Source organism: Solanum pennellii, chromosome 12 (genome assembly GCF_001406875.1).
Source record: "Solanum pennellii chromosome 12, SPENNV200".
NCBI classification, from domain to species: Eukaryota; Viridiplantae; Streptophyta; class Magnoliopsida; order Solanales; family Solanaceae; genus Solanum; species Solanum pennellii.
In genome coordinates, this window is record NC_028648.1 from 544,908 (window position 1) to 569,429 (window position 24,522).

The following is a 24,522-nucleotide window of genomic DNA, read 5'->3' on the forward strand; positions in this document are numbered from 1 at the left end:
CTTTTCCCAAAAGAAATATTTTTTGTAAAATACTCAATAAATTTTTACCTTAGTTTTTTCCTTATAATTTTGAGTGGTAATTAATTGATAGAGAAACTTTCTTGACAATACCTACTACAAAAAGTTGTATTGGTGAAAAATAACATCCCAACTACCCCCTTTATTGAACCACATGACAACTACCATTCTTGTATTTTTTAATTAGTATCAAAAATCATGGCCACGAGGGTTCTTTGTCCTTTAGATTCTTTTGTAATCTTTTAGGACTTGTTTGGTACTAAAATAAGATAAATAGAGTTATTTTATGGATTAAAATATTTTACTGGATTGGTTATTTATATGTATTAGGTGATTTAATTCATCATTATAATATAAATAGTAAAATAAATAATTACGAAATTAATTAATACTTTGTGAATATGAAATGCACACATGATAAAACAATTATGTATCTTATTTCGAAATTATTGTCACTTATGTCTTATGATAAACGATTCGTTAGTGGTTGTTTGGTAATGGGCGCTCTTCAAGACTTACTTGGTATTAGGAATAGAATAGATAAAGATATTTCATGAGATTAGTTATCCTACCATATATATAATACATGAGATATATGATTTATTTCATCATAATAATGTAATGGGATGATAAATTATCTTGAAACTAACTAATACTCATTTCGTTTTTTATTTATACGTCGTCCGTACTGAAAATGAATGTGTTTTAATACTTGTCATTTCACTAAACCAATAGATAAATAGCATTATTCTTCTTATTTTATCCTTGAGAGTTATTAGCCTTAAAAGTATTAATCTGATCAACATAGGAAAATTAAATGATTAATTTATGTTCGTATTGGTCAATTTAATAATTAGTCAAAATAAATTAATTTATGTTCATTTATCCTGAACTTGGCTTTAATAGATCTTTATATAAAGATATAATGATAAACTTACCCAGTCTCTTAAAGAAAACGAAATCTAAAATGATGATATGTAAATAGAAACAGGGAAAGATTCCTTAAGAAATGTCGGATGAAATCATATTGCATCTTATTCCAAAATTATTATTTTTTATCCCTCGTACCAAGTCAATTCTGCTATATTCATCTAGTCATGTGCAATTTTCCTCTATATATAGTTTGGTTCTACCTATTCTTCTTTAGCTCTTCATTGCTACTGTTTTTAAATATTTGCCAAGTTATTTCCATCTCTAATGGCTGATTCGGATAGTTCAAGCACATCAAATAATGCCTTCATAGACTCCCTTCGTAAGTTCGTAATTTTCAAATATATAAATTTTTGCTATTTTATTATATCAGTACTCGTGTATTATGATAAACTTGTGGTATTACTTTATATTTGATAATAATATAATTTTAAATATAATCTCATGATAATATATTCTTTTATAAGATAAAATTAAAATTTATCAATAATCGAAATACTCAAAGTATTAATATTCCAGGAGTGTAGCAAGGTAGGACCCTCATTTAGTTAAAAATAAAATATACTATTTATATATAATTAAAATTATTAATTCTTTATATTATTAACAAATATTGAATCTCCTTCAATTTTTTATTTATTTACTTTTTTTGTATCTTAAATTCTCTTTAACAAAAAATTTAACAATAATCTCATTTTCTTTTTTATTTCCAATGGTGTGTTTAATTAGCATTTGAGGCCAAAAAGGAAGAGAGCTTGAAGCTTGAATTTTCCCAAGATGAGGAAATCCTTGTTACTAAAATGTTCAACTTGGTTGGTGAGAGGTAATTCATCATTGTATAATATTTTTATATTATTTAAATTCATATATCTTAATTGTCTCTACATTTTCTTGTGTAGGTTATTTTGAAAAAAATAATAATTATTTTCCATATTATATTATTATGCATATTCTATATTTGTTTTTATTTTTCATTTGATAAATTCGAATTTAAGATATCTAATTAAGAAGAAAAAAACACTTATCACTCTAATATAATCCTGATTGGTGCTCTACTCATCTTGTTTTAACTGTTTTTTAGTTTTTCTTTTCCTTCTCATCAAAATAAATAATAAATATAAGATATAATTTGTTAAGTTACTCTTAATAAAGAGAGAGTGATTTCCTCTAAAATATTGTTTTTACTTCTTTAATATTAAGAATATAATGGAAAATAATTGTTATTCTGATCATTGGGACAATTTTCTTGAACTAAAGTAACAATTACGAGTAAGTATTCCTTCAATCTTAACTAGAGGTTCCAAGTTCGAGTTTCTCTGGTTAAGGAGTTACTTTTATTGGGAAGCGTTTTACTCCTTAATATGAGACTTTTTGACGTGAATTCAAATTTAGTCGAGCTCCAATATGAGTATCAGACACCGAATAAAAAATAAAAATAAAATCTTTTGATAAGTTACATCGATCTGTTTTAAACAATCGATGCGATAATTAAATATTACTCTCACCGCCTTATATTACTTGTCCACCTTCTCTTTTTATGTCCTAAAGAGATCATAACAAAAAAAATACTTTTGCTAATTTACCCTTTTAATTTTTTTAAATACATTTTGTTTAAGTATCATTTTTAATTAATAAATAATGTTATTTGATTAGGTGGTCATTAATTTCTGGAAGAATTCCAGGGAGAACTGCAGAAGAAATTGAGAAGTACTGGAATTTAAGAAATTCCAACAGCCAATAAAATATTTTCTTTTTGCTATATATGGAGTTACAAAAGAAAAAAATAATTATTATCACTTTCTTCCTAATTATTTATTTTCTTTTTCATTTGAGATGGTTTCAAAGCACAATATGAAAAAAAAAGAAAAAAAAAAGAAGTGAACATTGGATTGGAATAAATATATTTTCAATTTTGTAATTTAGAACGAATATATTCCTTTGTTAAAAATATTAGTGTGTATATATATTTTTGTCACTCAACAAATGTTGCCTATATACCCTCAACACCATAGAAATATTGAAAATAAATTATTTTTCTATCATTTTTCGTTTTAATGATATTTAGTGTTAAGAGTATTACCTAATAGAACTTGTCACTTGGTGCCTTGCATCAACTAACAAAAATAATAATAATAATACTTTTCAACATATATATGACAATAATCAAAATGGGGTGGGGGTGGGGGGGGGGGTGGGGAATAAGAAAATTAAGTACAATTACATGAATACGAAAATTAAAATTCAAAACCAAGCAAAGATCGAAAACAAATTGCAATATCCATGAATCGAAATACTAGCATATACCAACAACGACATATTCTTAAAATGTATAATTACCTTATCTGAAAAATAAATTTGTCAAATAAACACATTTTCAATAATTTGAATACGTCTTCAATACGACCCCTTATGTGCGTGTCAGACTATGTATTCTCTCAATAAGGTGAGTAGAGAAAGATAATATAAGATAACGAAGATATAAGGAGACAAAAGAACCCATAGTCGGAAGACGAAAGGTTATTGCTCCCGGAACCACCACCACCTCCAACACCACCCTTGCCACGCCGCTGCCCCGTCACGGGACCGGAGAGGAGGAGGCACACGGCCATGAGTGTAATAAGAACTATAGCCATTTTAGATGTAATTGCCATCTTCTCAAAACTATGCAAAACAATATTGCAATATTTAGTTACATATAGTTTTTAATATATAGTTGTAAATTAGTCAACGCACTAATATTTTGAATATAATTAACCTATGGACGGTGGACGTGTTGTAGTATTGGTCTTAATTTATGTATATTAAGAATTTTTTCAAAAGTTTGTTGTCTAAACAATCTTTCGACATTTGTATAATCATAAATTATTTTATTAAGTATAAAATATTATTTTAATTATAAGTAAGTGATATTTTATCGGAAGCGAATAAAAAAATTAAATTATAAATAGTATCTTAATATTCTATGATATCTTCAAAAAGGTTTATTCGTATATGATCATAAAATCAAATACACACGACGTGTGTTATAATACATGATTTTTTATATTTAATTGTGAATACATTAGTTTTTTTTTTTAGTTTTTTTTTAAAAGTTCTGATATTATATTAATTACAAAAGATTAGGGCGGCCCTCATTGACTTAGATATACAGGCTATATTAATCTAAAGCCCAAAATAGTTCCATCAGTCATTTTTTGATAAATAATTATTGTTTAGGAGCGTAAAATATCATACGTGAAATTTCACGATTATAAATTTTGAAGCTTACAATATTTAGTTTCAACTATGTGGACTAAAAATTTGGTAAATTATACCCAATAATCTTGAAAAATGATCGACAAATCTTCGAAGTTAAAGGTCAAAACTTAAAAGGTTTCTTTTGGGATAACCAAACATGTTAAAAGTTCAAGAGGCTATACTTGAAAATTATGGCTATTTTTGAAATTTTCTCCTAAATTTGTTTGGTTTTTCAAGATTTGATCAAGAAAATAGTTAAGGCCCAACCACTAAATTCCCTTTTTTTATTTGTTTATTTTGATGATAAATGTGATATCTATTTTTCTTATATTAAATTAATACCTTAAGTTCTTTATAATTTACACAATTTTATGAGAAAAAAATGAGGAACTCTTGAATTATTTTAGTATTTAAATTTTGGAATGCAAGTAGCATAATATATTTTAGCTTTGAGTAATTATGGTGATTTTTAAATTATTCTGGGCAAATTTTTTGGGCCTTTAAATGCTCAAGGATATCATTTTGTGTCTCCTTTTTGGATTTTAATTTTCTTTACGAGATCACCTAGTTAGAACTTTAGAGTTTATGATAGAAGTATATCATTATATTCTACGTATCATTTCCCCCGTCTCAAAGTAAGTGTTACTAGTTAGCTAAATGTCATCTTAAAAATTTAATACAAAAATCAATATGTTTTTTCAACTATACCCTTGTATTAAAGAATTGTTATTTTTAAAATAACTATCAATTTAAATGAAACATCTACTAAATAAGCTATAACTTTAATTTTTTTTAATGAGTGTGAAATGAGTTACTAAAATCATGTATCTTATTATAAAAAAGATAAACACAAGAGCCCGTATAGCTCAGTGGTAGAGCGTCAGTCTTGTAAACTGAAGGTCTGTAGTTCGATCCTGCATGTGGGCATTTTAATTTTTTCGCTCGAGGGCGATCGATCCATCGTATCGAATGTTTTTTTTTTCATCGTAAAAGAACATATTAAGCAAACCTTTTTATTTGATTGAAATGAAAAACATGATTAGAATTTTTTAAAGTTCAAGAGGTGTTCGAGGGGAAAGTAGCATTTTGAAAAGCCGTTTCTTCATTTAAAAAAGTTAAGTCTATCGATAACTATTATCATCCACGCACGGATTAATGTGGAACTAATACTAACAAAAAAAAAATAATCTAGACTAGTGTAGTTGAAAACCATAGATACCTAGGAGAATATTCTTGTCTTGCAATATAAGAGATTTTATTTTTATTTAATAATCATCATATGATTGTGAAGGACCACGGAGTATTAAAAAAGTTTGGTATGCTAAATTTTCATAAATATATATTCATCATATTTAATAATCCAATGATTAATAAAATTACTAGCCGAAGTCAAGATATTCTGATTTGACGCGAAATTTAAAAAGTTATTATACTTTATGACAAATAGAATAATATATATTAAAAGAAATGTTTAATCCCTAATTGTAAGTTTAGTATATGCTATACTTTGTTTAAACATATCAATCACAATTATTCCAATAATTAGACATCAAATTAAAAGAGACGAGATTCTACAAGATTTTATGCTCCTCCTTAAATCTAATTATTCTAAAGTTTGTTTAATATTTTTTATTTTTTATTAAAAGATATGGAAACATATTCAAATCACAAAATGCTTAAAGAAGTGATCATCTTTATCAACTTTATTTTATACTAAAAGATTCTAATAAATTAGTTAAAGTTTAAGTAATACAAATTTAAAGTTAAAAATTGAAATTAAAAGTTAAAATTGTTTTTGGATATGAAAACACAAGTCAAAGACCTTTTAATATTTCTTAAGATTGTTCACGGGTATACATAAAGAAAATAGGGAAAAGTTGCTTATGAAAAAAGATAATTAATTAATCAATTTGCTTTAAATTAAACTAGCTATTATTGTTAATTAGGCTTTAAATTAGCTATTATTGGCTAAATAAATACAGTGAATGGGTACATGAAAAATGACAAGTTGAACATGTTTATAAGTCGGTACTTATTGTTTCATTTGCGTGTCATTAGTGATTACCACAAATTTGTTAATATTATTCTTAATCTATGATTATATTTTCTCATGAAGAATTATCAATCACCAATCAAATACAAAGAAAATATTTTTTTAGAAAATACTAAATTTTGTAGAGATATTTAGAAAGTAACGTTTTTCGTGGAGACTTTTATCGTACAAGATATCTCAATAAAATTACGTTATACGCGTTTTTGAAAATAATAATAATATAGCAAAATCGATAAACTTCTAGCTAGGCTGACAAACTTCTAAAAATGTGGTTCGCATGACACTTTAGGTAATTTCCGTATTAGAATAGAAAAAGAAAAGTGAGAAGATTTATAAAGCATAATTCAAGTTCATTACATGATACATACTCTCCTTTGAGCTCGATAAGCCCAAGCTAGGGTCTAATCAGCGAGTCTTATCAAGCTAAAGTGGTGACAAGTGTCATGTGCTTGAGGCATGATAAATATGGTATCAATATAATGATAAGACAAACCTCACGAAGGACGATGATTCATAACATCAAAGTGGTGTATGCGATACTTTTATTGAGGACTGATTAGTGAGAGCGAGTCAAGCAAAACTGAAAAGTTTATAAGCTGACAAACTTCTTAAAATGAAGTGTATATTACTTTTTAGATGAATTTCATACCATCCGTTTTACATTATATATATATATATATATATATATATATATTACATACTCTTTGAGTCTGAGGTAAATTCATGAGACATATCAGATCTGATGAAAACAAATAATACGTGTTATGAACTTAGTTCGATGGAAGTGATTTTGTCATTAATTTGTCAAATTTTTCCTACTAATACTAAGGCGACATGTTATCAACAGCCCATGTTCCCAATTCTTGGTTGTTAACAATTTGATTGACTAATTAATTGTGATTTTCCCACCAACTTAAAGCTGATAATTACTTCATGGGATAATAAACATCTTCTTAATGGCTTTAATTTGATGCCACTAATTTTCTATCAACTTTATAATTTGATCAGAAAATTCAAATAATGTGTGTGATCCCACATCTATCAAGTTTTGTCCATCTTTAATCTCTGTCATGCACTAGTGCTATAGATTATCTACAACTTTCATAATTGATTATTATAATTGATATAAATAATCGTCCATCAAAATAATATTTAACAAACATAAAATATATATTTAATTTGTCTAACGACTGTCATTATTTTTATCGATCGGACTGTCATTATTTTTATTTATCGATCAATCAAATGTCTAACTTGCTTTTCCAATAATGATGCTTGAAACTGACTTGGAACCTGCCATTAGGAGGCTTATCCAAGAAGATTAAATGGAATATTAACTAACAACCTTAATTATCATGTGGTTAGTCTTGGATTTTTCAATGTTCATACTACATGGTCACTTAATGTTACATCACAATTAGATGGTTTTGAATAATTTATTTTTTCTCTGAACTCATTGGCTTAAGTTAATTAATTATTAAGTTTAGTCATCATCACTAATGACTTTGACAAAAAAGTTAACCACTATACTTTTAAGGGGTAAATATGATATATTATTAACCAAATTCCACTATGGGGAAGGAAGAGAAAAATGAATTGTTATATAAGACAAAACACACATTCACATGCATGGTATGAAAAAATTTAGGTTTGATAATAGTATCGCCTAAAGGACGAATCAGGAGTCCGAAACCTAAAGGGTATAAAATATTAACAAAAATTTTAAAACAGTATATAAAATTTTATATTAATCAAAACGGAAAAAGCAAAATGTTATCCATTGTAGCTAGACTATATATTATATACAGATCTGCAAATGATTTTGTTTGGTATTTTGGAGGATATATTGGACATTATATTATCTTTAAATTAGTTGAAGTATTATAGTCCATTTGTTGTTAATTATTATTATGTCATCATTATAGTCATCAACTCATCATACAGATTATTTCTAAATCATACATTAGTGTGATTTCGTAAAATGGAATAGAATATACATAAATTTTATTTTTATATCTGTAGAACAGAATAATTGTTTCTAATAGATTATCACATATTGTTATATCTAAATTATTTTACAATATAGACGGAAGAAAGGAGTAAACTTATAGAATTAATGGCTAGTTATATTATCAGAATTAAGTTACCTGTGCTCACTAACTATATATGCACATGGAGGGGTCTTAAATTAATTAGTTTAAAATAATTAGTTTTTTAAATATTTAAACCTGAAAATGACATTAAACATTTCTTTTTTTTATTCTGGAAAAATGATTAAGTTTATCTTTTACTATTAATTGAAATTGAGCAATTTTTCCTTGTTTTAAACGTTTTGTCTAATAATAATCTCAATGTTAGCAAAAGTCTCATCTTCTCCCTTTATTAATATATAATAAAGTTCCAATCTGAGATTAATTTTCAACTTTAATTGAATTTGTACCTCTTTATTCAAATTTGGACAAGTTGAGTACACTTTTTTTTTTTTTTTATGTTGGAGTTCTATAAATTTCAAACAAGACGATTTATTAATCGAAAATATAAATGATAAAAAAATATAACAAAGGAGAAAATTAAGCAATTCAAGATAGTACAATGATGGATTTCCTTCGATACATTTTAATTGTCATATTTACTAAAAATTACTAGTAGTTATTATTATTATAGAAGAAAATCATATAATTATTAATAGTTTTGACATGTACATTTACTCAATAAATATGTAGAGGATAAATTTTTTAGATCAAGAAATAAATAAGAATAATTTGGTCAAATTGCACTTTTAGTTAATATTTTCTTAATGAGTGTACAAATAAATTAAACCAAGTAATTAACAACTTTTACAAATTTATTGGAAAATCATGAGAAAATAATATTCGCCAATCGAAAATTAAATTATTTTGTCGAAAACTAAAGTACATTACCAATTACCATAGTTGGACCCTTCAAGTAGATATCGATCATCGAATCGAGAAAAAACAAGTCAACAATTTCATTACTTTCCTTCTATTTTTCCTTTTCTAGAAGAGTTTTTACAGGAGTATACAATGATGAAACATCAAGTTTCGCATACTATTCATTTTCTATACTGTATCTGTGTCAAATTCTTCAAAAAATAATACTTTCGAAAAATTCGATACACATAATCTGTTGATATCTTTAAAAAGTCCAAACAATATAGATGAAGTGAAACTTCGATATTTACATAATGATCTTTTATATACTTTAAAAAATAAAAGCAAATATTTTTATTTACATGGAGAGGAATAAAAGAGAGGAAAAATCAACCATGGTAGTTGACTAACATAGATAAAGGCACAAGACAAAGTCCTTTCTTCTTTAAATTTGTATAGCCTCTTTCCACTTTGTGCACTTCTTGAAATTGTTTTGAGCTACCTTCATTTCCCTACAATATCATCAATAATAAAAAAAATTATGAAAATATTTTTTAAAAAAAACATATATTATTATGTGGGTACTTATAATAATCGTCATTCAATTCATTTTTTATCCATATTTAAATAGAACATCAGAAAAAATCAATAATCTAAATTAATCTAATTAAGGATCGTAATCTATTTCTCAACAGGCCTAAATCCACTAATAAATTATGATTATCGACTACTTTATGTTGATTTTCTACCTCATGAAAGATAGCGACTTTTAGTAGTGAGGTGTAAGGGACGAGTCTGATACTTTATCTGCTTATGTCTGATTCATTTTTAACTTGTCCAAATTCAATCCACTAAAAAAGAAATAAAGTAAAACTATTGTGGGATATACTACCATAAAATTTCCAGTGCTATTTTTTGTTCTTCTGTAATTGATCTCCATCTTGCTTACCTATTGATAATCACACAAGATATTAATACAATTAATTAGAAGTTGCACATAAAATTATATATAATTAGTGTAAGCAATTATAATTGTGTTTAATCTAACCATACCCTATTTTCAACCTCTATAACTAAAAAATGGTAATTGTAATTACCTAGTTTCAAATTAATTAATTTCACGAGTAAATAAAATCTTACTTCAGTTAAATTTAAAACTCGATAATAAGCCCGATTTTAAAAAGAAGAAAGCAATATTTTCACAAGTTTACTCCATCAAAAGAAATAACATGTTGAAAAATATAAATATGTGTTTTTTTTAAATATTCAGATGAGATGATCACGTAGTTTAATTATCGATAAAAGAATACCTTAGGACTATTGACAGGTGAGCTAGCAGTGTCTTCCAAATCAGGATCATTGATTTTCTTGTTTCTTGGTAATTTCTTCAAATTCAACTTCTTTGGAGAGTATTCATCATTCATAACTAATTTATTGTAATTTATATTACAATAATTATTGTTATTCCATGGAGCAATATTAGAAGCAGCATCAGATAATAAAGAATAACTATTAGGGCTAAAATCATCATCATAATTTTCCCTTTGATTATTCATTAATGAAAAATCCTCCAAATAAGTTGTCCATCCACTTTCTTCTTGTTGTTCATCTTCATTTCTTGATGATAAATTATTTTCACTTTGGTTCATTTTTTTTTTTGGAATATGTGTTTTGTGAAATTGAGTTGATATTATATTGTTTGAGGGGATATATCATATAGTATATATATATTGAGGAAAATAGGAAGGAAGAAAAAAAGGGGGCACATGGAATCTTGATGTGAGGGCAGGTGAAGGAAGTTAATTAAAATACAATTGTATCATTTAAATAGTTATTTTACTATATTTAGTTGTAAAAATTGAAAATAAACAAACTTATTTTAAAAGTAAAAAAATGAAATTTAAATATTATAATTGTGTTTAATCATGAATACATATTAAAAAGATTAATATTTATGAGTAATATGGAGTGTAAATAATTTCGTGGTGTTTTTTTATATTCTGAATAGGCATATAACATAAACATGATCGGTTAATTATTTGATTTTAGTTATATTTATGCCCTCCAATTGTAATTAGATGCATATTATTAGATACTTAAAATTGTATTAAAATTGAACATGTAGACACACACATTTATATGACACAATAAACATACCGTAAAATGCATCATAGGACGTATATGCTAACTTGTTCAATTTTATATACATTTAAATTTATGTCAACTAAAAGAATATAAATACAAACTAAATCAAATTAAATTTTTTGTATATATAGATTATGCCTTATGAAGTATTAATTTTAATTTTAATTTTATGATCAAATATATTTTTTAAAGTAAAACTGCAAATAAACATGTTAATAAAAGTTCATGGCCAAACAACCAAAAAGAAACAAACAAAAGAGATAACGTGCAGAAATGGAAAAGAACTTTTCAAGGAAGATAGAGATATTTAGTTGACCTTGTTGATTAAAGTGTAACTATTTGCATTATTTTACTATATATTTATCACTAGACGATTAGCTTATGAAAATATAATTTGATCAATATATTTAAATTTGAGAGAGTTAATATTTTATATTTATTAATTTAGTTTACTTTGATCATGTCTTATTAAATTATATTTAAGAGTTTGAATTGATTTAGGCTAAATAAGTTATTTTAATTGACTTATGAATTTTTTTATCAAAATATATTTTTGTTTTATATATTAGATATAGTCATAATAATAAAAGAGAAAGATATGAATTTGATAACAATACAAAATTACAAATTATAGAAAAGAAACAATTGAATTAGATGTGGTAATAGTTGAGCGAGCTAGGTTATGGTCTACTGATTTATAGTTTATCTTGATTCAAATCGTTGCAATTTGATTAACTTTTGAAAAGATTAATATTTTATTCATTGATTAACACAATTTATTTTGATCCGTTCAAATTCAATTACACTCATCATTTGATACACAACTCATCTTTATTTATTAGTATTAGTTTGATCTACTTTTTAAAATCTTCATTTTGTCTTAAAAGAAGCTATAGCAATACAAAGAATGTGATATATTCTAAATCAAAAATTCAAAATATTTTTTAAACACATATTATTACATATCTTAAAGACCTTTAATTTAAAAATTTAATCAATATACATCTTAAAATCAATTAGTATTAGATCACATCTTATAAATTACAACGAAGGTCCTTTGTGATGACTCAAAGGTGGTCAACTATGTGATGATTCGGAATCAATCCCCTTTAGATGTATTTTGACTCAAGTTTACTGCATAAGGCTTGCCTAATGCTATTTCAGTCGAGATTGTGACAGTAATTATAACGATATGACAGAAGAAGTAATTGATCGGCGACATACTTGTCAAAATAAATAGTACCATTTCCAACTTGTCTAAATAGAAGGAAAAAAAAAAGGTGCTAATGATCTTGTGACTTTATGTATAATTATTTTAATGTTTGAAGAAAAAAAACATTAGGTTTACTTGGGAAAAGTTACATGAATCATGCCAATATTTTCTTAATTTGTGCAATTTATAATTGGGAAGAAACTATTGGTCTACAATGTATCCTTTTAATAAATAAGAGGAATGTTTAATTGTTTATTCTTTAATGGAAAATATAAAATCTATTAAAATATTATTATAAAAAGATCTGATTAAAACTTCTAACACAAGTTAAATTAAACAATAAGAACATATCTAACATCACTATCCAACTCAATCTCAAAAAACAAAGAGAAGCATAAACAATTGTGTTTTCTTTGATCAATTAATTTTTAATCTTAGCAGAAGTTGTCCAAGCAAACAACAACAATAATTAATGTTGTTTGGAGTGATTTTGGCATTGTGAATTTGTGTTATCTAAGAATATATCGAAAACAATCTTTTTATTTAATAAAGATAGACATGAAATCGGTGAATATATTATTCTTTTTAAACATATTATATATATGCATTTTCGTTCATATTGTATGTTGGTCTTTAATGTATGTCAAATTAATATTTCCATATTATAATATTCCAGAAGTTATATCCACTCAACATAAATTCGATTGCTTAAGATATAATATTAAAGAACAATCTATTTAAAAGGCAAAAATTAAAAATCAATTTATTTGAACGAGCCTCAATAAACTCATTTTACGAGATTAGAACAGATAAATTGTTATATTATTGTCATTGATTTTTGAAATCTTTTTTTAAATAAATAAAACCCTTAGGACTCTATATAAATCTACTCAAACACATAAATTAGATATTTTTCCTATCAAATTGAGATAGAAAAGTTGGAAAATTAACTAAGAGAATCCACCATTTTGCAAAGAAAATTGATTAACAAAACGTTTGTCATAATCATAAGAATTTTAAAAATAAATATTCCTATTTGAAACAATATTCAATTTTCTAAAAAATATTTTAAATTTACCTAGTCTTGACAAACGTTAAAATGTCATTATTGAATTATGTATATTTTATGTTAGGATTGAGATCTTCAAACCTTTGAGTTAGAACTTTTCAAACTTTAGTCCTAGCAGCCTGAAGTTATGATTTGGTAATTATATCGGGAGGATAAAGTGTATACAGTCCTAATTACTTTTATCTTAGCAGAAAAGAGGTGGTTTCAATAGACCCCAGTTTGTTTAAGGGAAAATAATCCAAAAAAAGTCATGAAAAAAAAAGACAATCGAAGTACAGGATTTTGAAGATAGTGACATTTTACCCTGATTCGTATCCTCTTTAATCTTCTATTTATCGTCATGTTCTCGGTAAGTTAAAATCGTGTCATGTCCTATCTATTCGTCTTTCTCCAATACTTCTTTGACATACATTTATCTCTTTTAAAACCATCTATAGTTAAGCTCTCACACCTCTACACTGAGACAACCTAACACATCTCCTCTTCATATGGTTGAACCATCGTTATAGTTATCCTCCACCAAAGTCATTCCCACTTTCTCTGAATATCCTTATCTCTTATTATTCCTTCCTAACTAATATACCCACACGTCCATCGTAACATCCTCATTTTTATAACTTTCGACTTCTGAATATGAGAGTTCTTTACTTTTCTTTAACTATGATAGGTCCTTACAGTACTATAATAAAAAAATATTTACCATTTATAGCAATAATATTATTTTTTCACTTGATCACTTTTAATTCATTTATAATACAAGTTTAATACTTATTACAAATAACAATTGATTATTCACATATAATACAAATTTTAATGATAAATAATACAATTATCACACATTTTAATACACTTATAATACAATGTGACAATTTTTTACCAAACAAACATGATATATTTCAAAAAAATAATTATAATTCATATATATCACGTACATAATTCACTTTATACATATTACAGATTTAACAAAACATTGCTATAAATGGTAATAAATAAAAAATATAGCTAAAATCAGTAATTATTTTTTAAAATGTATTCTTTTATGTAATTTCTCCGAATGTGAAACTATACTATGAAAAGTTTCAATAAGGCCCACACAATCAAAAGTCCACTTATTTAAATACAACTTCTACAAAGCCCAAGATGATTTGGGTCTAAACAAGGTCCAGATAACTTTGATTAGGCCTTTTTTTTACGCCTTCCGTTCCTATCATTTCACAAAATCTATATATAAATAACATTATTCTTCTTATTTTATCTTAAAAAGTTATCAGTCTTGAAAGTATGAATTTGACCAACGTAGAAAATTAAATGATTAGTTCATGTTCATCGGTCAATTTGATTAATCGAAATAAATTAATTTATATTTATTTATTGAAAACTTAACTTTACGAGAACACTACATAAAGACATATAGTGTACAACTTTTTGGCTAAGCTTGCTCTTCACGGACCCTCGAACATGAATTTCTGTAATAGTTTTTATCAAAATTATAAAAACACATATAGTATATAACTTTTTGGCTAGCTTGCTCTTCACGAACCCTCGAACATCAATTTCTTGAATAATTTTTATCGAAAAATTATAAAAACACATAGAGTATACAATTTTTTGGCTAGCTTGCTCTTCACGAACCCTCGAACATGAATTTCTTGAATATTTTTTTTCGAAGTTCTTTTTCTTTCAATGCTATAATTAAAAAAGGACAAAACTTCCGTTACCGGGAATCGAACCCGGGTCTCCTGGGTGAAAGCCAGATATCCTAACCGCTGGACGATAACGGATTTGTGACAACAAATGGTAAAAACTTAATATATTTGCTACTAAATATTATAATTTATTACTCCTTCCGCTTCAATTTGTATTTGACTGGTAAATAACTTTTGAAATATATGATCTAAATTGAATCCTAAATATTTATATTACTATATAAATAATTTTTCATCAAAGGTAAAAAGTTCAATTTATATGTTATTTTTTCTTTCTTTCTAAAACTGATCCAAAAGCAAATAATTTCTCATAAATTGAGACAAATAGAGAGTACTCTATACTTAAATTCCTATTTAATCATGCATTCTATTATCTGAAATTAAACCAAAAGAAAATTTAGTGTGTGTTTGGATATTTCAAAAAAAATAATTTTTTCATATTTAGTTGGTCCAAATTATTTGAATAATATTATTTTTCATTTTTCTTAAAAAATTATTAGGAAAATAACTTTCCGAGTAGCTTAAGTAATTTGAAATCACCGTGACAAAAAAATTTAGTTTTTTTTTTAAGAATATAGTTTAAAAAGAAATTTCGAAAAACATTTCTTTTGCACCAAATGCACCCTTAGGTTGATTTCAATCGTTTTGTATGGTCAACTTATATTTCCAAACGCATAACTTCATAAATTATTTTCTTATTTCTTACTTAACGGTTAAAAAAACCGTTACTATTTCTTATTGGACAATTAAAACTAAAAAATTTCCGTTACCGGGAATCGAACCCGGGTCTCCTGGGTGAAAGCCAGATATCCTAACCGCTGGACGATAACGGACTTGTGATTTAAATGGGTCGAGTAAAATACTAGTAGTATAGCACAATTAGAGTCCTATTAGATTATGTAATTTATTTATGGGAAAATTGTATATAATAGCAAACTAATAACCTAAATTAAATGGAATAGCTAGGGTTTGGTTTAATTGTGCTCCATAGCAAACATTAACTAAAATTTGCCAGCGTCTCTCTCCCAAAAATCTCGCTCGCCACTCTCCATTCTTGCTCGCCTCTGTCGCTTTATACACATAAGTGTATAATTCTGTTTCTGTTTTGTATAAAGCGAGAGAAAATTGTATATACACATGCAAAAATGTATATCTTCGTGTTATACACTTAATTATACAATTTACAAACATTTTACTTCAAATATTGCAGAGAAAAAGGCCAACGAATTATACAATTGCGAATTATACAATTGCAGTGAAATACAATTTTCTCTAGCTTTATACAACAGAACTGTATATATTGTGTTTCTGTTTTTGTATAAAGCGAGAAAAACATATATCTTCTTCCTATACACTTATAATTATGCAATATACATACATTTTAATTCGATTCAACTGTATGCAAAATAAATTATACAATTGCAGCGAAATAGGCCAGCGAATTATACAATTTAGGCCAGCGAATTATACAACTGTATATGTATAGCAAATTATACAGTTTTATGTTTGCTATTGAGCGCAATTATGCAAAGTTTGCTATAGCATACAAATATGAATTTTTTGTTTGCTATATGTGAAATTTACCCTTTATTTATTCAAAATTAACTCAAAAAGATACTTTACGAGATATAATTACTTTTATGTTTATATTTTGTCTAATTAAAATATTTTGGATCATTTTAGTTTTTTATGTTTGTCTAATTAAGATATTTTGAATAATTGTTTATTTCATATTTAATTGGTTAAAATACTTTTGGAGAATAATTTCCTTATAAAAATAAATTTCTAAAAATTGAAAAATGACGACTTTGGTGATTTACAAGTGGCGTAACACATTAATTATCTACTTCCAACTGCCGCTTAATTAACTCCATCCCGATGCTCCAACTGTCATTCCTGTCGCCGCCATTTCCACTGTCATTACTGCCACCATTTCCATTGATATTTTTATTCTCTTCTCGACCGACATTTCCATTGTAATTCGCGCCGCATTTCCATCGATATTTTTGTTGTCTTCTGGACCGACATTTCCATTGTAATTCCCGCTGCCATTTCCATCGATATTTTGTTGTCTTCTCCACCGACATTCCTGTCGCCATTTCCACCGATATTCCTAGCCGCCACTTCCGCCGCCAGAACATTTTCATTTATTACATATACATATTTTGAAACAAAAAACATTTTTGTTTACTTGTCGAATATCAAAATCTAAATTTAAAAACTATCAATACACCAAAAATGATCTTTACCAGTAATTAATTAATAATAATAGTTTAAGTGTCACTTAAATATGTTATTTTAGAGACAATTAACGCTTTTTGTAGATGTCTTTAAAATCTATAGCGACATTCTATTCAATGATAATTAACTAATGCTAAATGTTTTAATATTCTTTGTTAATGTGCATATTTATTACCGCTAAAAACTGTTTTTGTTGGAGTAATAAGTATTTATTTTTCAACAAAATATTCTCTTGTTTTTTTTTAATTATTTTTTTCAAAAAACCTTTACATCATGGCTGATGCCACAATGATAGGATTTTAAGGTTGTGGGTGCTTTAAGGTTGTGGGTGCTCTGAAGTGAAACGTAAAAAATGTGTTATCAATGAGATTCGAACCTTGGTACAAAACACTAAAAGAGTCTTAAGTACCCATCCTAGAACCATTGGGCCAACTATATGGTTTATTCAATTGGTGCTGTATGTTAATTTTATACAAATACCTATCGATTTCTATATAGATATATATATTTCGTAACGAAGTTAATCGGTGCTCAAGCACCCGGCGGACACCACGTGGTCCGCCCTGACCTCATGCAAAAAAGCAATTTCTCAACCAAAAAATTGTCTTGTTTAATAAATAAATTGGTTACACAATTGAGTCAATAGTCATATAATTTAGTTACAAAGTCATTAACTCACAACTAATTTCTACTGTCTTTTCTCTCCAATTTCTTTACAAACTCATCTCTAGGACTCAAAATATAATGCTTAACTTGTTTTTTCTTAAAATGGAGTTGGGAGATGGTTGGAACTTTGGGTTTATATTAGCACAAATATCAAGGCTGCACCTTGCATGAAAAACACTTGTTTAACTTTGACTAATGACTTTTAACCAAAAAAAAAAAAAACTAATGACTTAACCAAAAAGGAAAAAACAAAAAACAAAAAAACTAACTTTGACAATTTTTGGAAGAAAAAACAATTTTAAGGGCACAAGGTCAAGTTTGTTAAATTTATAGATTAATTAATTTAAATAGATTAATTTTTTCAAAATAATTACTCTCTCAGTTCATTTTTACTTATATGGTTTGAACTTAAGCATGGATTACAAAAATCAATTTCATGCGCACGTTACAAATCTTTCATACGACTCGCACGTGCATAGTCAACTAATTCGTGTACTCCAATTAAAAATAATAATCAAACTTCGAGAAGCTTCTTACTCATAATCTTTACATAATTAATTCAAATATTGTGTTTGACCGATCCTAATAAGTTTAGTCTAAATTATTTATTTTTCTTAACGCATTCAGTAAATATATAAATACAATTTTTATATATATTTAACCGAGCAATATAAAAAGTTGACCCAAATTCTGAATTTAGTCATACTTATGCTTCCAATTCCAAATCCCCCACAATACCTACTCACATAAACATACACTCTTCTTAGTTTTTCAATTACTCCTCTTTTCCATTAATTTTTATTTTTCTCTTCTTCATAGCTAATTTCTCCTCTAATTTTCAAAATTTCTTTTTTTTTTATTTCCACACAAGTGTAACCCTCTACTATTTTTATTTTTAATTTGTCTTTTTTCATAAATAGTCAAAGTTAGTTCATGTCCAAATCTTGACTTGTTTTACTATAAATAGAGCCTCACACTTCACTCTCAACACACAAATCTCAATAGCTCCTTCTCTTGAGTGCTTCAATAGCAACAAGAAAGAGCTTTCACTTAAAGTATGCCTATACATCCTTCTTTCATTCCTTTTAGATTCATTTCCTTTTCTCTTTTTAGATGTGTTTAATCAGTCAACCTCAATTGTTTGGTACTGAAACGTTGATGTTGTTGTAGATGCATTTTAATCGAACTTTTGTGTTATCATGCTTGTTTTAATCAATTTACACACACCATATACATGTATATATGTGTGTATGTATATATATACTTACTCATATGGCTCCTGCAAATTCTTTTTCTTTTGTAGCATCGATTTCATTGTATTTTTTTGTTTTGCTAATGGTTTTAAAGCTTTTGGATAATCTATACATGTATACATCAATTTTTAAAATCAAGAAACACATGAACAATGAGGAGTTGGGCAAGGATCCCAATACACACACAAAAAAAAAGCTAAAAAACATGGTTGGATTGCTCAAGATTTGCGTGAAATTCATTTTAAATTATTTATTTATTTATTTGCATCGGACTATCTTTTTTTTTACTTTGAAGATTCTCTTAATAGAGACGTCTACAAATAATTTCAACAACAATAAAACATAGTCAAATCTACAAACAAATCTTTTTAAATTAGTATTTTTTATTTTTATGAAAATTCTTTGTTTCATCTTTTATGTTTGGAACATTTTTACGACTTTATCATTGATTTTCTTGATTATGTTACTGTTTTAGGTTTTAGAGTGCAGGATGCCGGCTGTACATTCCCGTCCGGCAAATTTGACGCCGCCGTTGGTTGAAAATGATGGAACAGATGATACTGAAATTTCACTTGGTCAGGTAAATAAAAAAAAATATTTATATATATCAATAATGTAAATTATTTTTCTTAAAATGTTATAACATATATAAGAACGCTAATCAACTTTTTTCTAGAAACCATATAGATTGAAACAAAAAATGGATCTATGATCACATAAACTAATTTTGACCCCTTTTAAAGTTTTAATTTTTAATGATCTCTTTTAATTCTTGTATGATTTTCCTTTTTGATTAACCTCTTCATCCATTTTTAGTAGTACATGTTTGATTTGATATATTCTTTTAACAAATAATTTTTTATTATATTATTTTTATTATTCATAAGTAAATTTTAAATATCAAAAAAATACAAAGTAAGATTCAACAAGACAAAAGTTCTTTTTGTTATTTTCAAGTGAAAAAATTCTTCTTAAATCTAGGGAACTGTGTCATGGATTTGTTTTATTTTATTTTATTTGTATTGGTCAAGAAATAGTTGACTAAATTCCAAACATTTGCATCATTGTTTCTTATTATATACTTGTAACTTATAAGTCAAACTAATTAAATAGACTTTTTTCAATTTTAAAAAAAAGGACTTATGTCCTTTTCTTTTTCTTCTTATAAATTTAATTATATTTCAATTTGTTCTTTCTTCACTTTCCTTCATCAAATATAAAACATATAACATTTTGAAGATTTTCATTTGTTTAATTTAATTTAATTTATTTGTGTTATTACAGCCAAGTAACATGATGGATAATCAACCTAATTCAATGGAAAATGTAACAAATACCTTGGATACTTCAATTGGTCAAGACCTTGGTGGTGGTGATGATCATAATGATGATCAAGAAGAAGGTGAGACTGCTACTGGCAAGCGAAAGCGCTATCATCGTCACACTCAGCATCAGATCCAGGAGTTGGAAGCGTAAGCATGAATTTACGAGAATCAAAAAAAATATTTAATTAATTATTATATATACTGATAACATAACAAGATATAGGACTAAGTTTTTTTTTTTTTTTTGGTGTTTAGGTACTTTAAGGAGTGTCCCCACCCAGATGACAAGCAAAGGAAGGAGCTGAGTCGCGAGTTAGGGTTAGAGCCCTTGCAGGTCAAGTTTTGGTTCCAGAACAAGAGGACTCAAATGAAGGTAAACTAAATTACATTTTCAAATATTTTATGTAACATCTTTTTCTTTAGTCGATTTTCATAAAGAAAAAGAAAAGAAAAAGTAACATTTTTTTTAATTAAAATGATTTTCATTTAGATTGTTCTATCTTACCCTTGATAACATATTTTGTTACATAAATTATACATTAATTACTACACACACCTTATTTTTGGACATGAACAATCTCTTGTTATAACTATACCCTAGCTCCGCCCCTATATATAGACTATTTAAGTTAAAACTTGTTTATCTTTTATTTCAGAATCAACTTGAGAGGCACGAGAACACACATCTTCGCATTGAAATTGAGAGGATGAAGTCAGAAATGCTGAGGCTCAAAGAAGCTTTGGGCAATCTATCTTGCCCTACTTGTGGTGGCCATCGTATCAACATTGGTGATTTGTCTTTTGAAGAACGCCAATTAAGGAACGAAAATGCAAGACTCAAAGAAGAGGTATATAGACTTACTGTTATATAATAAGTTAAATTCGTTTGTCATATAATAATTTTTTTTCTCTCCTTTTTTATATAGATCGAACGTATCTCATCTATGGCTGGAAGAGTTGTTGGAAAATCTGTATTTCCAAACAACAACAATGGTTACAACTCTGCTCCTCCTGTTGATTTTGGAGTTCTTCCTGCTTACTCGATGCCACAACGCGTCGATGGAAATGGTGGATTTGAGGATGTTCCAATTATGAGTTCAATGATTATTCCACCAATTAGTGAAATTGAAAAGCCCTTTATCATTGAGCTTGTTATGGCAGCTATGGATGAATTTGTTCAAATGGCATATATACATGAACCACTTTGGTTCCCTAGCATTGAAAATGCATCATTTATGCTAAATGAAGATGAATATTTTAGGGTTTTTCCTAGGGGAATTGGGCCTAGACCTATTGGATTTGTTACTGAGGCTACAAGGGATGGTTCTATTGTCATAATGAACAAGCTTGACCTAGTTCAAATTCTCATGAATGTGGTAAGTTTTTAAATTTTATTTCTACTTTTTTTCGTTAATATAGTTAGATTTGTGTTATATATACTGATAGTGTAAATAATTAGGTTCTAATCATGTTGTTGAGTCAATTTTACTTTGATTGGTGTGCCCAAAACTTATAGTCTGTTTTCGATAGATCTTGAGAAAGATAACTTTATAGATTCTTACTAGCTTATTAATTACCCCTACTTTTACGGTGTAGAAAAACTGTTTCCGACTTAATAATTCTTTTATTTCTTTTGTGATCTATAGAATCATTGGGCCAGTATTTTCTCTGGCATTGTCTCAAGGGCTTCATGTGTTGATGTGATATCAACTGGAGGTGCCGGAAATCCCAATGGAGTAATACAAGTGGTAATACATAATATATATGTCATGTCATTAATCGTCAGTAAAAAATTCTTTTATACTGTCAGTATATATATAATTGATTTTCTTTTTGCAGATACTAGCTGAAACTCAAGTTGCATCTCCACAAGTTCCAACTAGGGAATTCTACTTTGCTAGGTATTGCAAGCTCAGAGTTGATGGAACATGGGCAATTGTCGATGTTTCATTGGACCAGTTACGCGCTGGTCCAGCTCTTAGGTCTCGAAAAAGGCCATCTGGATGCCTTATTGAAGATGCACCAAATGGATGCTCTAAGGTATAGTAAAAACACAAATAGAAATAACGATTACTGTTCACTTTTAACGTAACTTATATTATGTCTCATACTTCTAATTTTTGTTTAGGTAACTTGGGTTGAGCATGTTGAAGTTGATGCTTCGACAGTGCATACTATTTACAAGCCACTAGTGAGTTCTGGTCTTGCATTTGGTGCGAAGCGTTGGCTCGCTGCTCTTGATCGACAGTGTGACCGTATTGCAAGTGTTATGGTCACACCTACTCCAAACAATGATGACATGTGTACGTTATTCTGTTTCAATTTACATGATATATTTTTTTTTAATAATCAAACTATATATGTCACATAAACTGAGACAGACGTAATTTAATATTTTTTTTCTTTGCAGTGCTAACAACTGAGGAGAGTAGAAAGAGTGTGTTGAAATTGGCTGAGAGAATGATTAATATTTTTAGCTCTGGAGTGAGTGCAACTGTTGGTAATCAATGGACAACTGTGTCAGCAGGAAATGGCACTGATGAAAATGTTAGAATTATGACTAGGAAAACTGTTGGTGATCCTAGTAGACCACCTGGTATTGTCCTAAGTGCTGCTACTTCATTCTGGCTCCCTATTGCTCCGAAAACCGTGTTCGATTACCTCCGTAATGAGAACACGCGTATCGAGGTAACACTTTTTTTTTTAATTAATGTTTTTATAAATAATAGAGTTTAAGTTATATACATTGACTGACAGACATTGATTTTTATGCGTTTTTTTTTATGACAGTGGGACATTCTATCCAATGGAAGTCCACTCCAAGAAATTGCTCAGATTGCTAATGGTACTCAGACAGGCAATTGTGTCTCTTTACTAAGGATGATTGTAAGTCCTTGAAATTTACGTCAATCATTTCATTTAAAAAGTTATATTCCTTTTTAACACGTCTTTTCACATGCTCTCTGACATCATGACCTGAGACTTCTGTCTAGTCTGATATCATAGAAAATGTGTAAGTTTAAATAGAGAATAACCGTTATTTTAAATACTGCAGGGTGAGAATGATAACCAGAGCCACATTGTGATTCTCCAAGAGAGTAGCACTGATCCAACAGGATCTTATGTGATCTATGCACCAGTTGAAATCTGCACAATGAACACTATCTTGAATGGTGGAGATCCAGAGTCTGTTTCTCTTCTGCCTTCTGGTTTCGCGATTCTCCCCGATGGTCCACCAGGAGTCAGGGGAACTTATAATCATGGCTCTGGTGGATCTTTGCTCACCGTCGCGTTTCAGATTATGGTTGAGTTCGTCCCTGTTGCTAACATCTCATTGGGATCTGTTGCTACCGTCAACAATTTGATTGCTTGCACTATTGAAAGGATCAAGGCTGCCCTCTTACCTCAGCCAACTTGATCGCGTTCCCTGTAAGTATATATTTTTTAATTTTTTCTCATCGTGATCATAACTTTACCAGTGAAAGGACTAAAGCACTAGTCATAACATGTTGAATTAAATTAATAACGTTATACTGTCAGTATATATATATATATACGAATCGAATATTTATGTTTGTTTTTTTGTAATTGCAGGGTAGGGTGATAATAAGGAATAAAGAGGAAGTCAAGAGCGCACCTTTCAACTTTCTATTACAAGAAGAAATATTTTATTTTTTTTTGTTTTAGGGTAAAGAGGTTCGTGAAATGACTTCTTGTGGCAATATTCCATAGATAGGAAGAAATAATAATAAAAAAAAACTATATAATAGAATAA

General features: G+C 27.7%; 3 protein-coding genes and 3 non-coding genes across 7 annotated transcripts; 3 read left to right on the plus strand and 3 right to left on the minus strand.

Annotated features, from left to right (window-relative positions):
• Positions 1-1,021: 1,021 nt before the first annotated feature.
• LOC107005909 (MYB-like transcription factor ETC1) lies at positions 1,022-2,874 on the plus strand. Its single transcript, XM_015204556.2, has 3 exons — positions 1,022-1,270; positions 1,678-1,771; positions 2,602-2,874. Exons 1-3 carry the CDS (start codon positions 1,216-1,218, stop codon positions 2,687-2,689), a joined length of 237 nt encoding a protein of 78 aa, XP_015060042.1. The 5' UTR covers positions 1,022-1,215; the 3' UTR covers positions 2,690-2,874.
• Positions 2,875-5,040: 2,166 nt separating this feature from the next.
• On the plus strand, positions 5,041-5,112 carry TRNAT-UGU. The gene has a single exon. It is a non-coding gene; the product is annotated as a tRNA-Thr (tRNA).
• Positions 5,113-9,191: 4,079 nt separating this feature from the next.
• Positions 9,192-10,816, minus strand: LOC107006891 (vascular-related unknown protein 1-like). 2 transcript variants are annotated; one of them, XM_015205406.2, is made up of 3 exons: positions 10,440-10,816; positions 10,022-10,078; positions 9,192-9,641 (listed from the first exon to the last, which is right to left on the minus strand). In XM_015205406.2, the coding sequence occupies exons 1-3, from the start codon at positions 10,776-10,778 to the stop codon at positions 9,519-9,521; spliced, it is 519 nt and encodes a 172-aa protein (XP_015060892.1). In that variant the 5' UTR covers positions 10,779-10,816; the 3' UTR covers positions 9,192-9,518. The 2 variants fall into 2 exon arrangements, with proteins under 2 accessions (XP_015060892.1, XP_027769548.1); XM_027913747.1 differs by lacking the exon at positions 10,022-10,078.
• A 4,449-nt stretch (positions 10,817-15,265) lies between these two features.
• On the minus strand, positions 15,266-15,337 carry TRNAE-UUC. Its single transcript has one exon. It is a non-coding gene; the product is annotated as a tRNA-Glu (tRNA).
• A 686-nt stretch (positions 15,338-16,023) lies between these two features.
• On the minus strand, positions 16,024-16,095 carry TRNAE-UUC. The gene has a single exon. It is a non-coding gene; the product is annotated as a tRNA-Glu (tRNA).
• A 3,062-nt stretch (positions 16,096-19,157) lies between these two features.
• On the plus strand, positions 19,158-24,486 carry LOC107006724 (homeobox-leucine zipper protein HDG2-like). The gene is made up of 13 exons (XM_015205240.2): positions 19,158-19,224; positions 19,898-20,002; positions 20,707-20,894; positions 21,003-21,120; positions 21,404-21,595; positions 21,674-22,123; positions 22,394-22,495; positions 22,587-22,787; positions 22,876-23,050; positions 23,158-23,435; positions 23,538-23,633; positions 23,803-24,176; positions 24,342-24,486. Exons 2-12 carry the CDS (start codon positions 19,913-19,915, stop codon positions 24,163-24,165), a joined length of 2,253 nt encoding a protein of 750 aa, XP_015060726.1. The 5' UTR covers positions 19,158-19,224; positions 19,898-19,912; the 3' UTR covers positions 24,166-24,176; positions 24,342-24,486.
• Positions 24,487-24,522: the final 36 nt, after the last annotated feature.

What these genes read in the sequence shown, in the direction of transcription:
- LOC107005909 (XM_015204556.2), top strand. Translation starts at nt 1,216, where the DNA reads ATGGCTGATTCGGATAGTTCAAGCACATCAAATAATGCCTTCATAGAC. An exon ending in TGCCTTCATAGACTCCCTTC is followed by an intron (nt 1,271 to 1,677) that starts GTAAGTTCGTAA and finishes GTGTTTAATTAG; the next exon opens with CATTTGAGGCCAAAAAGGAA. An exon ending in TTCAACTTGGTTGGTGAGAG is followed by an intron (nt 1,772 to 2,601) that starts GTAATTCATCAT and finishes TTATTTGATTAG; the next exon opens with GTGGTCATTAATTTCTGGAA.
- LOC107006891 (XM_015205406.2), bottom strand. Translation starts at nt 10,778, where the DNA reads ATGAACCAAAGTGAAAATAATTTATCATCAAGAAATGAAGATGAACAA. An exon ending in CACCTGTCAATAGTCCTAAG is followed by an intron (nt 10,079 to 10,439) that starts GTATTCTTTTAT and finishes GATTATCAATAG; the next exon opens with GTAAGCAAGATGGAGATCAA. An exon ending in ATAGCACTGGAAATTTTATG is followed by an intron (nt 9,642 to 10,021) that starts GTAGTATATCCC and finishes ATGATATTGTAG; the next exon opens with GGAAATGAAGGTAGCTCAAA.
- LOC107006724 (XM_015205240.2), top strand. Translation starts at nt 19,913, where the DNA reads ATGCCGGCTGTACATTCCCGTCCGGCAAATTTGACGCCGCCGTTGGTT. An exon ending in ACAAGAGGACTCAAATGAAG is followed by an intron (nt 21,121 to 21,403) that starts GTAAACTAAATT and finishes CTTTTATTTCAG; the next exon opens with AATCAACTTGAGAGGCACGA. An exon ending in TCCAAACAATGATGACATGT is followed by an intron (nt 23,051 to 23,157) that starts GTACGTTATTCT and finishes TTTTCTTTGCAG; the next exon opens with TGCTAACAACTGAGGAGAGT.